We start from the raw sequence: 13,544 nt of genomic DNA, 5'->3' as shown, positions 1-13,544 counted from the left end.
TGCACTCAGCTTTGGTATAGCCACACCTTGAGTACTCTGAGCAGTTCTGGGGCCCACAAATTAAGAAGGATGTGAAAATCCTTGAATGCATCCAAAGGTAGGCAGTAAAGCTGGTGAAAGTGCTGGAAGGAATGTCGTACGGAGAAACGAGGAAGACTTTGGGCCAACTACTTCATTTTGCAGGCAGCGTTGAGTGTGTGTATTTCCACAATCTGATCATGCCACTATGCTGGCTGGAGAAAAACGTCTCCTCGGGACATACATCCTCTCACAGTCTTCTTCAAAACTCCTTAAACTGCTTATTTTACAGTAAATTCAGCGCACTGTAATTCGGTATTGGCTAAGCACGCTGTTTTATGCTCAGTCCTGCTCTGTCCCAGCTCTCCTATGAAGCCTAGCGGGGGCAGATTTCAGCCCTGAAGCACCACCTTCCCTCACGGCTCCCCCGGGCGCCCCCGCCGGGAACAGCGCGAAACACGGCCGGGGAGGGCGGCGGAGCTCCACCGCACCAACTGCGCCAGGAAAACCAAAAGCACCTCTCCCACCTGCTTTTAATCTCTTTCAGTACGGCCCAACCCCCTCCCCAGAGGAGCACGGCGGGCCGCGGGGACCTGGACGAGCCGCGGGTCTGCCACAACGCTACCCCGGCAGCGGCGGCGCTCCGGGGATGGACTCACCACCACCTCCTCGAAGATGCTCTGCAGCTGCGTCTCCATGGGAACCATGGGGATCGCCATGGGGCCGGGCCGGGCCCTACCGGGCCCTTTGTCAGGCGCAGGCGGCGGCGCCCAGCCCTCCTCCTCCTCCCGCCCGCCGGAAGCTCCGTCGCGGATCCCGCTCCCCGGGAAGCGACTGCTCGGCCCGGTCGTTCCGGGCGGCACCGCCCGCCCCGGCCTGCCCGCCACGGGGGGAAAGCATCAGCCGCTTAAAACTTGGGAGTGATTTGGTTTTGTTTTTCTTTTTACGAAAATATTTGCTTAGGCTTCTTTGCTTTTTGAATAATCTTTTCTTAGAATAATCTTTTCTTAGAATATTTTGGCGAAATGCTGGTTCTGGTTCTTACGACGAGGATTCCTTGCGTTATGATGAGATCCCTCTCCGCAGGGCTGATCTCCAGCCACTGCTCTCCTGGTTTGTACTTGCGCCCAGTTTGGTGTGATTACTGTGGAGTTATTCATTCCTATAGTAAGTCATAGGACAAACTGAAAATGCGTTTATCTAAAGACATCCAGGAATACAGAATCACAGGGAAGGGACAACAGTGGATCATCTGCTCCAGTCTCCGTTCTCAAGCAGGGTCATCCCAGAGCACATGGCACAGGATTGCATCCAGACAGTTCTTGAGTATCTCCAGTGAGGGAGACTCCACAACCTTTCTAACAATCTATTCTGGTGCTTGGTCACCTGCACAATAAAGAAGTTCTTCCTCGTGTTCAGCTGGAACTTCCTGGGCATCAGTTTCTGCCTGTTGTCTCTTGTCCTTGTTATAAACATATATTATAATATTGGCTTCTCACAAGTATAAAGGTAGATATCATACAATGTTAGAAATGCTTTTTGCTGTGTGGATGTAGTTTTCTCTCTTTTTAGCAAGAATGTTAGCAAGTGTGAGCAAGTAAGATAACCTCCAAGCGAGCAGAGGAGGAGGCCCAAGGAGCTGCTAATCAACACTTTGTCCAGGGAACAAAAGGGACCAAAGGCTGCTCCGCCCGGAGAACGGGCGGCCAGGAGGGTTCGAGAGCCGCTATCACCGCTCTGCCCGGGGGGCAAAGAGGCCCAAAGCTGCAATCAGCCCTGACTGTCTGGAGAATTAAGAGATCCACCCTACCATCGACTCTTACCTAGCGAGCCCAACCCCAAGAATCAAAAGAAATAAAACTGCAAGGCAGAAGAATACGCATGCTCTAAAAAGGCGGACCCAAGGAGTGACCATGCAGAACAGCTCCTGGAAAAGTTTGAATATGCATAGAGAACAGACAGTAAAAATGGTATAAAAAGGACTCACCTCGAGCATCAGGTGTGCTCTTGGCAGAGCGCCAAGGCACCCGGCCGTTATCCCTTTGCTTTATTTTATGTCTCTCTTATTGTCTTTATATTAATCCCTTTAAATTCTCACAGGAGAGTGAACCTCGTTTTTCACATCCTGTTGCTGGGCACTACTGAGAAGAGCCTGGCTTCATCCTCTTGGCACCCTCCCTTCAGATACTTTCAGACATTGATGATGTCCCCTCTCAGTTGTCTCTTCTTGAGGCTGAAAAGGCTCCCTCAGCCCTTCCTCATACGAGACATGCTCCAGTCCCCCAGTCATCCTCACAGCCCTCTACTGGACCCACTCCAGGAGCTCCTATGCCAAAACTGGACACAGTAAAATACCATAGTATTACATTTAAAAATGAGCACAATAGTATTACATTAGAATCACAGAATCATTAAGATGGGAAAAGACCTCCAATATCGTCGAGTCCAACCAGTTGCCCAGCACTACCAAGCCCACCGCCAAACCATGTCCCCAAGGGCTACATCTGCACAGTTTTGAACACTTCCAGGGATGGTGATTCCACCACTTCCCTAAGCAGTCTGTTTCAATGCCTAACCACCCTTTCAGTGAACATTTTTTTCCTTATATGCAATCTAAACCTCCTCTGGTGCTACTTGAGGCTGTTTTCTTTTGTCCTGTAATTTGTTACCTGAGACATGTGGCTGACCTCCAGCTGTCCACAACCACCTATCTGGTAGAGAGCATTTTATATCTATTTATATATCCAGAGGTTTTTATACTAAAAATAAACATAAAATGCCAAATCAAGACAGTTTTAAAATTTTGTGTATCTTTGATGCTGACGCTGTATTTTCTGAGCTGTCTGTGGATGTTTGGCTTCAAACATCCAGCTAGTGCTGGTAAACAGATACAAACTTATGTCTTCAATGGAAAAATAAAGCTGTTCACCTCCCTGTCTGATCAACTATCAAGCTGATAACTAGGGGCCTCAGAGCAGTGAAAAGTTAACATTTCCAGGCTTGGAGTTGAGCAGGAGGTAGCAGGGTGTACTCATGGGGGAAAGGCTCACATGGAAATGGGTAGCCAATTGCTTGTTTTAAATATAAACGGCTTCTGTGTAAACAGGCCTAGAAGAACAGATCACATAAACAATGAGAAATGTTGTGAGTAAATTTAAGAAGTACCACAGAAGACAGTGATACATGGGGCAGCAGCGCTTGCACAGCTAGCAGAGATATGTGTTGCAGCCAACAGGTACAGGATGCTTTGAAGTCAGTGCATTCTTGTCAGCAGTGGGAAGTACCTGGTTAGGAAACAAATAATGCTTGCATGTGCGTTATTACCTACATATACATGTAACAGATGATCACTGAAAACAGAGGGGATGCAATTGAAGGTCTGCTTGTACATGCTTGTCTTGCTCTTAGAATTGGGTTGGCCTCAGTTTTAACATGAAGTTATTTTTTCTGTAAAAAATGTTGATAATACTCTTCATTGTATGCTTATTTAAAGAGTGCTGCAGAACAATCTGACATTATTCATGTTTGACATATGGAAGACGATAGAGAATACAGTATCATACAGTCACCCCAGGACACCATGCATGTTCCATCAATACCCAGTGTCAGTACTTGTCCATCCTGGACAGATCACCTCATATTTTATTAAAATGACAATGCCCAGGGTAAGTGTCTACTCGAATTCTGTCCCATGCTCCTAATCCATTCCCACAGTGACCCATAAGAGGACTGGAAACTGAGCCCAAAAGAAGTTGTTTTACTCATCATAATGCCTTATTATTATTTTGAGGACCAATCTACTATTCTTACTTTTTTCTGCCTTACTACTTTGTCACACTTATGGGCTAACAGCCATTCCTATCCAACCCTAATATTACCAACATACAATCTGTCCACTACTTTGTGCCTAATACAACTTTATCTTGATGTTAGGTCATTAGCCAACGTGCATTCTCAACAGTAGTTAGCATGCAAGCCTAAATCTAGCTGGTCACCTCTATTAGAAAGACTTGGTCTAATCCTAGCTAGGGTCCTGTTTCACAACTTGTCCCAAATACTATACCAAATTTTGAATTTTAAAATTCAACCACTCAACTATGTAATAGCCTTGAACCCTCAAAGAGGTTCAAATGGTGAATTATGTCCTGAATGAACACCTTGTCTAACCAGATCTCATTTTAACAAAACCAAACTACCTATGATCCTACCTTTGTGTAGAAGAGTGGTAGAGAGGAGACTCTTGGTCAGGCACAAGAAACATGATACATTATGTGGATGAGTATGATTAGATTTATTGCTAATACAATATCCTAATATTGCCAAAGCAGTATACAATATAAGCATGTCTAAACATATTATAACCAGCTTATATTATAACCAGCTAGAAATGTACATATTCACAGTCTTTGGCCTTACAAAGGCAAGTGGCAAAGCATCAAAGCACCTGTGGAGCTGCTTTAGGATTTTGTCTCTGTCTCTTTAGGATTTTGGTGCTTTTACTTGCCTGTCCACTCACCAAAAGTGAGTGTTCCTCACCTTTGGGCTGGATGTACCCTGCAGGCACCCCTGCCAGGACAGGGGGATCTGCCTGGAAGCTGTCTGCAGCCTGGGAGACCAGTTTGCCCAGTTGGCCCAGTCTCCAGAAGTATTTTAAACACTTTTGCAGGCTGATGTGTGCCAAAGTCAGTCGAAATCATGACAGCTCCCTGTCTCTGAAATGTGTCATTATAGGAACACCCAGACAGTTCCTCCTGGAATGCTCGCTGGGTGTTCTTATCTTAGTATTCTCACTCGGTATTCTTATTTTAGGACAAATCGTATTTCCCATCGGAGACAATTGTAAAGGAGAGGGGGTGTGTGTATGGGACAGGGCTCACCTGAAGACCTGACTAACTTCTCTCTGTCACACTTTGGCAGAGAATCTAGTTATTGGGATGGAGCTGGGAGCAAGGGGTGCTACAGCAGGTCAGGCCCTAGGCAAAGGTCATCCTGCTTTTCCCAAGGGAGCCACGTATCCAGGAGGAGAAACAGTATTGCTGTTAACCCTGGAGCGACTGTACCCAGGTGTGCCTGCCAAGGCATGAACCACTATTAGACTCTGTACTGGGTATCACTGAGCCACACACCTCACCAAACAAAGCAGGAAAGCAGCATTTGCATGAGGATGAAATGACTCGCTTCATCCAGATACAGAAAAAGAAATGCACTTTTCAAAATGCTTGTAAATATCGCAGTACTCTAGCAAAACCACCTTCATCAAAATGATAATTTTAATGTTTATGGCTGAAAAGAAACATTTATGAGAAAAATGGTTAAACTTCAGAGTGTTTTTTCCTAAGTGAGTGCCATTAATTTTAGAAGATAGATGACAAATGACTACAAAGGTATCTTAGAATTCATGGTGTGTTGGGCCTGCCTAGTTCTTCATGCCTTAGAGGACTTTTGACTTCTTAGCAGTGAAAATTGAAAGTGTCTACAACGAAGTGCTATTCAGAAATTACTCTCCCCATTTTCCTGATGTGCTTGTTAACATGTGTATGTCAGAGATGTCCTGCCTGTGTTCTTTGAAAACACCTTCCTCTTCCTGAAGGTGCCAGATGAACTGAGGACTGCAGTGTAACTATAGGGGAATGGGGTTTTTTTCACCCTCTCCCTGCATTTGTATAGTGTCAGTCTGTAGGCAGAATGGTCACTCAAATTTATGGTTTAGTAATTGAGAACAGAAAGAATGATTATTTCTTTCTTTCTTGTTGCTTTCTTTATTCTTATGTATTGATCATATGGATTGCTTTTTTTCTCTTTTGGTAGGGATAAAAAGAAGTATTTTTAACGTGTGAGGCTTTTGATCTTGAAACAGAAAAGTTTGGGTTCTTGGCCGATTTTTATTAAGTTTTTTTAATTGTAATCTAATTTTGTTGGTAAGGAATGTCCTAGAATGTGCTCATCAATAAAACTTAGGGAAAAAAATAAGGAAGGCATAGGGAATGGTCAGAGTGATGGTGTCTACCTTCCCATGTAATCATGACACGTGGTGGAACTCTACCTTCCTCCAATAAACACCTGCCTGCTGGTGGAAAGTAGCGATGGAGTGATTTTGCTTTGTTTGTGTGCATGGCTTTGCTTTACCTATTAAATTGCCTGTGTCTCAACTCACAAGTTTTCTCATTTCTACCCTTCCTGTTCTTCCCTGCTTCCCACAGCAGGGGACGGTGTGAGTGTCTGTGTGGGTCTGAGCTGCCTGCAACCCACAAGTGTGCTTTTTGGCACCCAGTGTGGGGCCAGAGGGGTTGAAGATAACGACAGATTTGATAGGAACGCACTATACTGGATTTACAGCTGCTACAGCTGTTTAGGCTATTAATTGGCAGGCTCCTGCTCTCACCAGAGGACCTGCTTGCTTTGCTCTATATTAGAATGGAGTGATTGTCCATGGCTGCCGTATGCTGTAGCGCTTATCATCTTACTTTCCTGTGCCTGGGAGCATTTTGATAACAGCACTGGCCACATGCCTGGGCAGACAGATGGCCTGGTCATTGCTGCTGGTTTTGTACTACTGTAGGAATGCTGTAACAATAGTCTGAACTCTGGTTGAAGGGGCCGTGAACTCTGAATAACACCAGGCTGGAGCAGATATACCCCAAAGCGTCTGTGGATAGTGGAGCAGCTACACCCCTGAATAGTAGAATCATGGAATCATTTAGGTTGGAAAAGACTGCTAAGTCCAACACTAAATCATGTCCCTAAGCACCACATCTACATGTCTTTTAAATACCTCCAAGGATGGTGACTCAGCCATGCCCAAATGCTTGACAATACTTTTGAGGAATGTCAGGAAAATTAATCCACAAACACCAGAGTTTTATGTCCAAAAAGGAGACAGAGGAGTCCTGTTACTTTATTCGAATAAAGTGAGAGGTCATGGGGCATTTCCCTTGGGGTCTCCCAAATTGTTAGAGGACGCAGCCTCCTTTTTATCCTAATTTCCCAGCCGCATTTCCCTCTCTCTTTCCCCATTGGCTGAGGTACTTGAGAGGTACAGACTCCCCGAATCACCTAATACAGACCCCCTTCTAATGTATACTCACCTTTTTCTTTTCCCATGGAATTTATGGGTTTTCCCATTGCTTCTTTTGTCTCTCAGTATCTATCTTTACCTACCAGTAAACCCACAGTTTGTTTGTAAAGACAAATCCCTCTCACTCCTTTCATCAATCAGTGGAATTCCTCCTATTGTTTCTTTCACCTCTCAGTATCTAGCTTTTATCAGCAGACCCATAGTTTGTTTGTAAAGACAAATCTATCTCATTTCTTTCAGGAAGAAATTTTTCCTAATAGCCAATCTAAACCTCCCCTGGTGCAATTTGAGGCCTTTTCCTCTTGTCCTGTTACTTGTTACCTGGAAGAAGAGGCCCACCTGGCTACAACCTCCTTTCAGTAGTTGCAGAGAGTGATAAAGCTCCTTCCTAAGCCTCCTTTTCTCCAGGTTAAGCACCCCCAGCTCCCTCAGCCAATTTCTCATCAGACTTGTGCTCCAGACCCTTCCCCAGCTCTGTTGCCCTTCTCTGGACACCCTCCAACACCTCCATGTCTTTCTTGTAGTGAGGGGCCCAGAACTGAACACGGGATTGGAGGTGTGGCCTCACCAGTGCCAAGTACAGGGGGACAATCACTGCTCTGGTCCTGCTAGCCACACTATTGCTGGGACAGGCCGGGATGCTATTGGCCTTCTTGGCCACCTGGCCACATGCTGGCTCATGTTCAGCTGCTGTTGACCAGCATCCCCAGGTCCCTTTCTGCAGGGCGCCTTTCCAACCAAGGGAAAGTCTGCAACCTGTAAGTCCATCCCAGCATGGTAAGAGGAGGAGTTAATTAAGGAACCTTTTAACCTCGTTTGAAGAGCCCAGGTGTGGGAATTGTAAAGGATACAATGTCTAGCTGTTGTAACTCATTGTTTGAGTTGCGTGGTGTTACGTAGGAGGCGCAACAGCTGAAGCCGCCGTAAGGAAGGGCAAGCTTCACAAGAATCACTGCGGGTGTGACCCAACCTGAATAGGTTTTGGCAACTGGTAGCTCTACACAACACACCTCCTATCCTGAGCAATCACCACAAGAGATGGAACCCCAGTCACGGAAGAAGGGAACTCAATGGGCTTTTTATGGGTGTTGTACAGGGATGGCCCATGGAGTGAGGGAGTGATAGCTGTCTATAAATTAAAGTATGGGGGTGTGTGTGTGTGCATGTGATTAATGAGGAGGTACTGGATAATGTGGGACTTCAGCATGACACAAATGTATAGAATAAGGAGATCGTACTGGTTTGGGCTGCAGTGGAGTTAATTTTCTTCACACCACCGTGTTTAGTATCATGATTTGGATTTTTATATATAATTATAAACATTTTAAATTTAATTATTGTAAGTTGCAGCTCATGCGGTGCTCAAATTTAGAATCAGATCAACATCTGGATAGTTACACATTCATAGTCCTAGTACGCTATGAAGGTACATTTTCATAACAGCCTTCCATTAACCACCAGGTTGAAAAACAGATTTTAAATTGTACTTAAATAAAAAATATTGTTGTTTTTTTTTTTAATTGAATTTGATTCTGTACGTCTGTATACCATCTGTTTTTAAGTAACAGTTATAGCAACTTAAAATCAAACATATAGAGAAGTGGAAAAAAGTTGAGACAAAGGTGGATTGAAACTAAACGGGACAAATCCTCTGACGCTAAATAAGGAAAGCGATCTGAAAACATAGGCGTGACACAGAACACGGAGTAAGAAAACGTCTCCTTTCATATTGGTTTCGTATATTTAACACTTTCTTTGAGGGTAAATTCTCTGGATGACAAGCTTTTAACCAAATAGTTGACTACTTGAGTATTTTTGCATTTTATTGCTTAGCAACGTATTACTTCTAATCTCAATTTAAGTGTTTGCCTAATGCAGTTCTTATCTTGAACAGCCAGGCTCCCTGAACACAGATAATGCTTTTCAGCCTTTGACCTTTCAGAGTAGTTTTCTTGCTTGCTTTGGCTTCCTTCAAACCTAACACTGATGCAAAAGCTGAGATCTCATAAGAAGACCTATGAGCAAAGTACTAGGAACTCTTGAAGAAGGAGTAGCATCTCACTTGCGGCTAACCCAGCTGGGGACGCTGAGGAGGCAGAAGACGCAGACGAGAGGCAGATCTCGGCAAAATGGAGCTTGAGGGTGATATACCCAAGGATCACAGAAGATATTCGGAGCAGATGTCTTTACAACCAGGAGAGTATGTGAAGAAAAAATCCGTCTTTAAATACAAAGTCATCTGTGCTGTAAGTAGGTGCTGCTCTTAGGGGCTGCTAGTTTAACAATTCTCAAATCTGCAGGATTTTTTGAAGTTTCATTGTATTAGTATAATCATTCAGGGTAGCTTGGTAATTGGTAGTTAAAATTTTACTGTGTGAGTGTGTCACTGAAACTGCACTAATTTCACTGGCACATTTCTAAAGTTCTGGTACGTAAGAAGCAATTTTTTTTACGGCAATTTTTGTTGTGATTCATTAACCTGACTGTTCTTTTGCACAGTGAAGACATTGCTTCGATACTTTGTTTTAGATATTGTCTTAAAACAGATGTGTTTGTGGCCAAAGCAACCACAGTTTCTTTTTGCTTACTTTTGTATCTTTAAATTTGTTGTTAACGAAACAGAACATATAGGAAAGTCGTTGGCAAAAAACAATCAGGAAGTAAGGCATGGGAAAAACCTAATGAAACATTTTGTACAGTATTGTCAGTCTCACATCTCAAATATCATGACAACTCTTTACCTCTTCCCTGAGGCTTTAAGATCCATGCAGCTGCCTTGTAAATAATAAAGTGTAGGCTTTTTGTTAAGCTTTAAACATCTTTTGTTGTATCTTCTGTTTGTGACCACAATAGAAACAAGCATTAAATGTGTGTATATGTTTGCACAAGCTCTTGCATTTGTAAATTGAAACTTAGAGAAAACTACAGGTACTGATTTTAGAAATACTTGCAACTTAATTTTGAAAACAGCCCTATAGAAAAGAGTCAAACTACTACACTTTTCAGCTCTATGTAATCAGAACAATTTCACATAGTACAGTTTCCTATTTAATGCTGCATTGTGCAAGGATTGCATAAAATAAGAGGGAAATACTGAAAACTGTGTTGGTACTACCAACGTTATTTCACCTTAAGAACGAATGTCCCAAAATCAAGGGTATTTGTAAATGTTGTAATAAATGCAGCATCTTATCTGTATACCCGATAGGAGTTTTTGGGTTTTACTTCAGCTGTCTCATTACTTGAAAAAGTGGGAATGTTTGTTGCTGTAATATCTGTACTTCAATTTGTACTTCAGTTTAGTATCATCTATTTATTTCAATTACAAATGGGAGTTTTAATCAAAAAGAAGGGCAAAACCATAGTGACTTCAAGGTGCGAAGTACATGCCCTGGTGATTTGACTTATCTGTGCTCAGTGAAACGAGATCTGTTAGGTTAACCTGGCAGTGTTATCCTCCCTGTCCAGAAAGAGTGGCTGCTGGTCTAGCCCAGATGAACTCCCTGATTTTCAGTCCCTGCTGACTGGATGTAGGATTAAACTGCTGCCTTCACACCTGAGGTCTCTTTTCAAGGGTCTCCAGCATTTCTGTCAATTTGGGCAATCTTTCCACACATCCTTACTCCATCTGTCTCTCTCATCCAGTTCTCTCACCAATTCCATTTCCACTCCTTTTGAGGTACATCTGTACAAAAACCTGTGAGTAAGTAGCAGGAAGAAAGTAAAGGTGAGAAGGAGAAAGTGTAAAGGAAGTAATTATGGCATTTCTAGTGTTTGGTATTGCTTCAGAAAAATACCAGTTGTACACCCACACCTGAGAGCTGAGCAGCCCTCCCTGCTGCCACGCTTCTGCCCAGCACCTGGCAAGGCAGGACAGGCAGCAGCAAAGATCAGGGCACATGCAGTTGTTCTCAGTTCCTTATAGTTGCTGTAGTCTTAAGATAAGAGGCTTCATTACAATAACACTGAGCGTGAGAGTAACCCTCTCTCATTTTTACTTTATTTTTAACCTTAGTATTTCCACTAATCAGTCATCTGATTCCTGGAAATGGCAGAAGACAAAAGAAAGCTCTGAGGCAAAAGTGGGACATAAACTGCCAGTTCATGGTGATTTTTTCTGTGATATGCATTTTCTTTCCCACTATTATCTTGGCGAAGATGAAAGTGCATACACCACAAAATACTCTGTCACTTTTCACTGCACCTTTCAGCCAGCATGCATTGCCATTTGTCTTGGGTGCCTATTGAGCTGATAAAAGCTTCCTCAGTTCTCCCCCAGTCTCCCAAAGTTATGCTGCTTTCTGTTACAGAGTTTCCTTGGGCTGTTAGTCTCTTTCCGATTTCCTCTAACCTTGCTGACAGGGTGACTTATTAGCAGAAGCTGTCGTATGGGTGAAAATTTTACACTTGCAGCCTCAATCCAGCTAAATCTCTTAGGAGATCCTTATGATCATTCCAGGTAAATACAGAAAATAAGTAAAAGGAATTACCTTTATTTGTACAGATAAAGGATTTGCAAAACAGATAAATACATTGATCCTACTATCTTTTCCCCAGCAAAGATTTCCCCAATTACATCATTACAACTGGCCATAGGTTATAAGTGCAGCATTAGAGCCTCAGATCCTAAGGTTATAATTATCGTGCCTCTCCTATCTTCAGGCTCAATTTTTTGATGAAGTACAGAGAAGAGATTAGTTCTTAAGAAATCATGCATTCATAGAAATATTAATAATAGAGTTAATTTTTAATAAACATAACAGTTTATCACAGTTGTGAATGTTGGTTTCCCTGTGTCTGTGTGACAGGTTCTACTGTGTGCTTTGGTGGCTGTATCCCTGGGACTAGGTTTAGGACTAGGACTCAAGAAGGAGCAAGGTACGTTTATGATACTTTCATCAGCATAATTGCCAATGATCTGGATCTGGTAAAGGCTTTCAGCAAAGGCTCTTTTATGGTGTAATGTAAATGAACTGTGAAAAGTCACCACCTGTGAAAATAAAGTTCTTGAATTTTTCAAGTTGGATTGCATAAAAACTAAACACTGAAAATCTATACTTGAAAAACCTGTCCTAAACAACCAAGTGCCTTGCTGATCTTTCCAGAAATGTGAAACCTAGTCACAGCATGTTTGGAAGTTTTATTACATTAACACTTTCAGAAAATTTGAGATATGTGTTATCTTACTACATATAATGTCTTGCAATTATTTAAACAGTATTTTGTGAGAGAAATGTCATTGGATCATCTTCAGGACTCATGCTTTGAATATATTTGGCATAGTTCAGGTAGCTGATTCTAACACTGATTATGAATATTCTTTGAAAACTTCAGTTTCTGTAAAGCTACAGTAAAAAGGGGATAGTGGCTTGATTGGGTGGAACGGTATTTTTTACTTAGTTACTAACACTAGTTAGTGTTTTGATGTCAGGGGGTCATTCTAGGTGAGAACAAACAAACACAACACATTGTGAATTAATACTTCCTTTAGAATCAAAGCAAGAGTAATCCCACACTGGAGGAGTTCAAGAAAGCAGAGTCTCTTTCTCATTGCTAATCAACACATCTTGTACTTGTTTACCTAGTAGTTCATCAAGTCTTAGATCCTTCTGAAGTCTTTCAATACCATGGGCCTAGCAAATAAGATGAAGTGGAACCATAATTGTTTTTTCATCATTTGAAAATCATTTTAGCTCTACAAAATGATTTGTAGAGCATGGACTCTACAAAGTCGATACTAAAGCCCAAATTTGTAGGCAGTGCATCCTGCAAAAGCATGAAATGAACCTTGTGGCAATTATAAGGGAATTGCCCTAGCAAACCTGAGTAGATAGTTATACCTTTTCCTGTCCAACAGTGTGAGGGGAGAAGAAAACTGGAAATGCAGGAGGTCAGCATGGTTCAAATAGTATTTCTGGAGTACAGAGAATGTGGACACCGGGCTTGTCCATGTGGAGGCTGGTGTGGAACTGCAAGTGATCTTTGGAGATCGAGGGATGTCTTCAGGTGTCCTCAGGAGACCCAGAGCTGTTCCTTCACCCTGCACGAAGGTGTCAGAGCTGTGCTGAGGAATACAGCTTCCACCGCCAGGCCCCTCATTTGGACCCTTTTCTTTCTTTTAATTAAAACAACCAAACCTACAGATTTTTAAGGGACCTTTTAACAATAAAGTAGCAGAGATATTTCCAGGGTCCTGAGTGCACTAATAAGCTTTATGGTTTGTGTCCAGATGGCTTTTGAATGTCTCCAGGAAAGGAGATTCCCCCAGGCTGCCCCCACCCTGCCCGGGCCCCAGGGGCCACCTCCCCTGTCCCACCACTGACCCAGCAGGGATGGCCTCTATCTCCCCACAGCCTTGCCCTGCCCATCCATGAGTTCTGCTGAGCCAGGCCCAGCCACAGGCCAACAGCCTGGCCTTGACCTGTCTCTTTTGCCAGGGAAGGGCCCAGCA

General features: G+C 43.1%; 2 protein-coding genes across 3 annotated transcripts in view; one reads left to right on the top strand and one right to left on the bottom strand.

The window, feature by feature from the left end:
• Nucleotides 1–828, bottom strand: part of MED23 (mediator complex subunit 23) — a 37,975-nt gene extending 37,147 nt beyond the window's left edge. For both annotated transcript variants that reach the window (XM_039568924.1, XM_039568925.1), the window contains exon 1: nucleotides 678–828. In XM_039568924.1, coding sequence (XP_039424858.1) covers nucleotides 678–737 — 60 coding nt within the window. In that variant the 5' untranslated portion in view covers nucleotides 738–828. The remainder of the gene's footprint in view (nucleotides 1–677) is intronic.
• An 8,071-nt stretch (nucleotides 829–8,899) lies between these two features.
• The window catches only part of LOC104690606 (ectonucleotide pyrophosphatase/phosphodiesterase family member 3), a 37,059-nt gene continuing 32,414 nt past the window's right edge, over nucleotides 8,900–13,544 (top strand). Inside the window, exons 1-2 of the mRNA XM_010401607.4 lie at nucleotides 8,900–9,339; nucleotides 11,902–11,971. Of these exons, the coding sequence (XP_010399909.2) occupies nucleotides 9,223–9,339; nucleotides 11,902–11,971 (187 nt within the window). The 5' untranslated portion in view covers nucleotides 8,900–9,222. The remainder of the gene's footprint in view (nucleotides 9,340–11,901; nucleotides 11,972–13,544) is intronic.

Source organism: Corvus cornix, chromosome 3 (genome assembly GCF_000738735.6).
Source record: "Corvus cornix cornix isolate S_Up_H32 chromosome 3, ASM73873v5, whole genome shotgun sequence".
NCBI classification, from domain to species: domain Eukaryota; kingdom Metazoa; phylum Chordata; class Aves; order Passeriformes; family Corvidae; genus Corvus; species Corvus cornix.
This window is presented reverse-complemented; position numbering and strand designations above follow the sequence as displayed.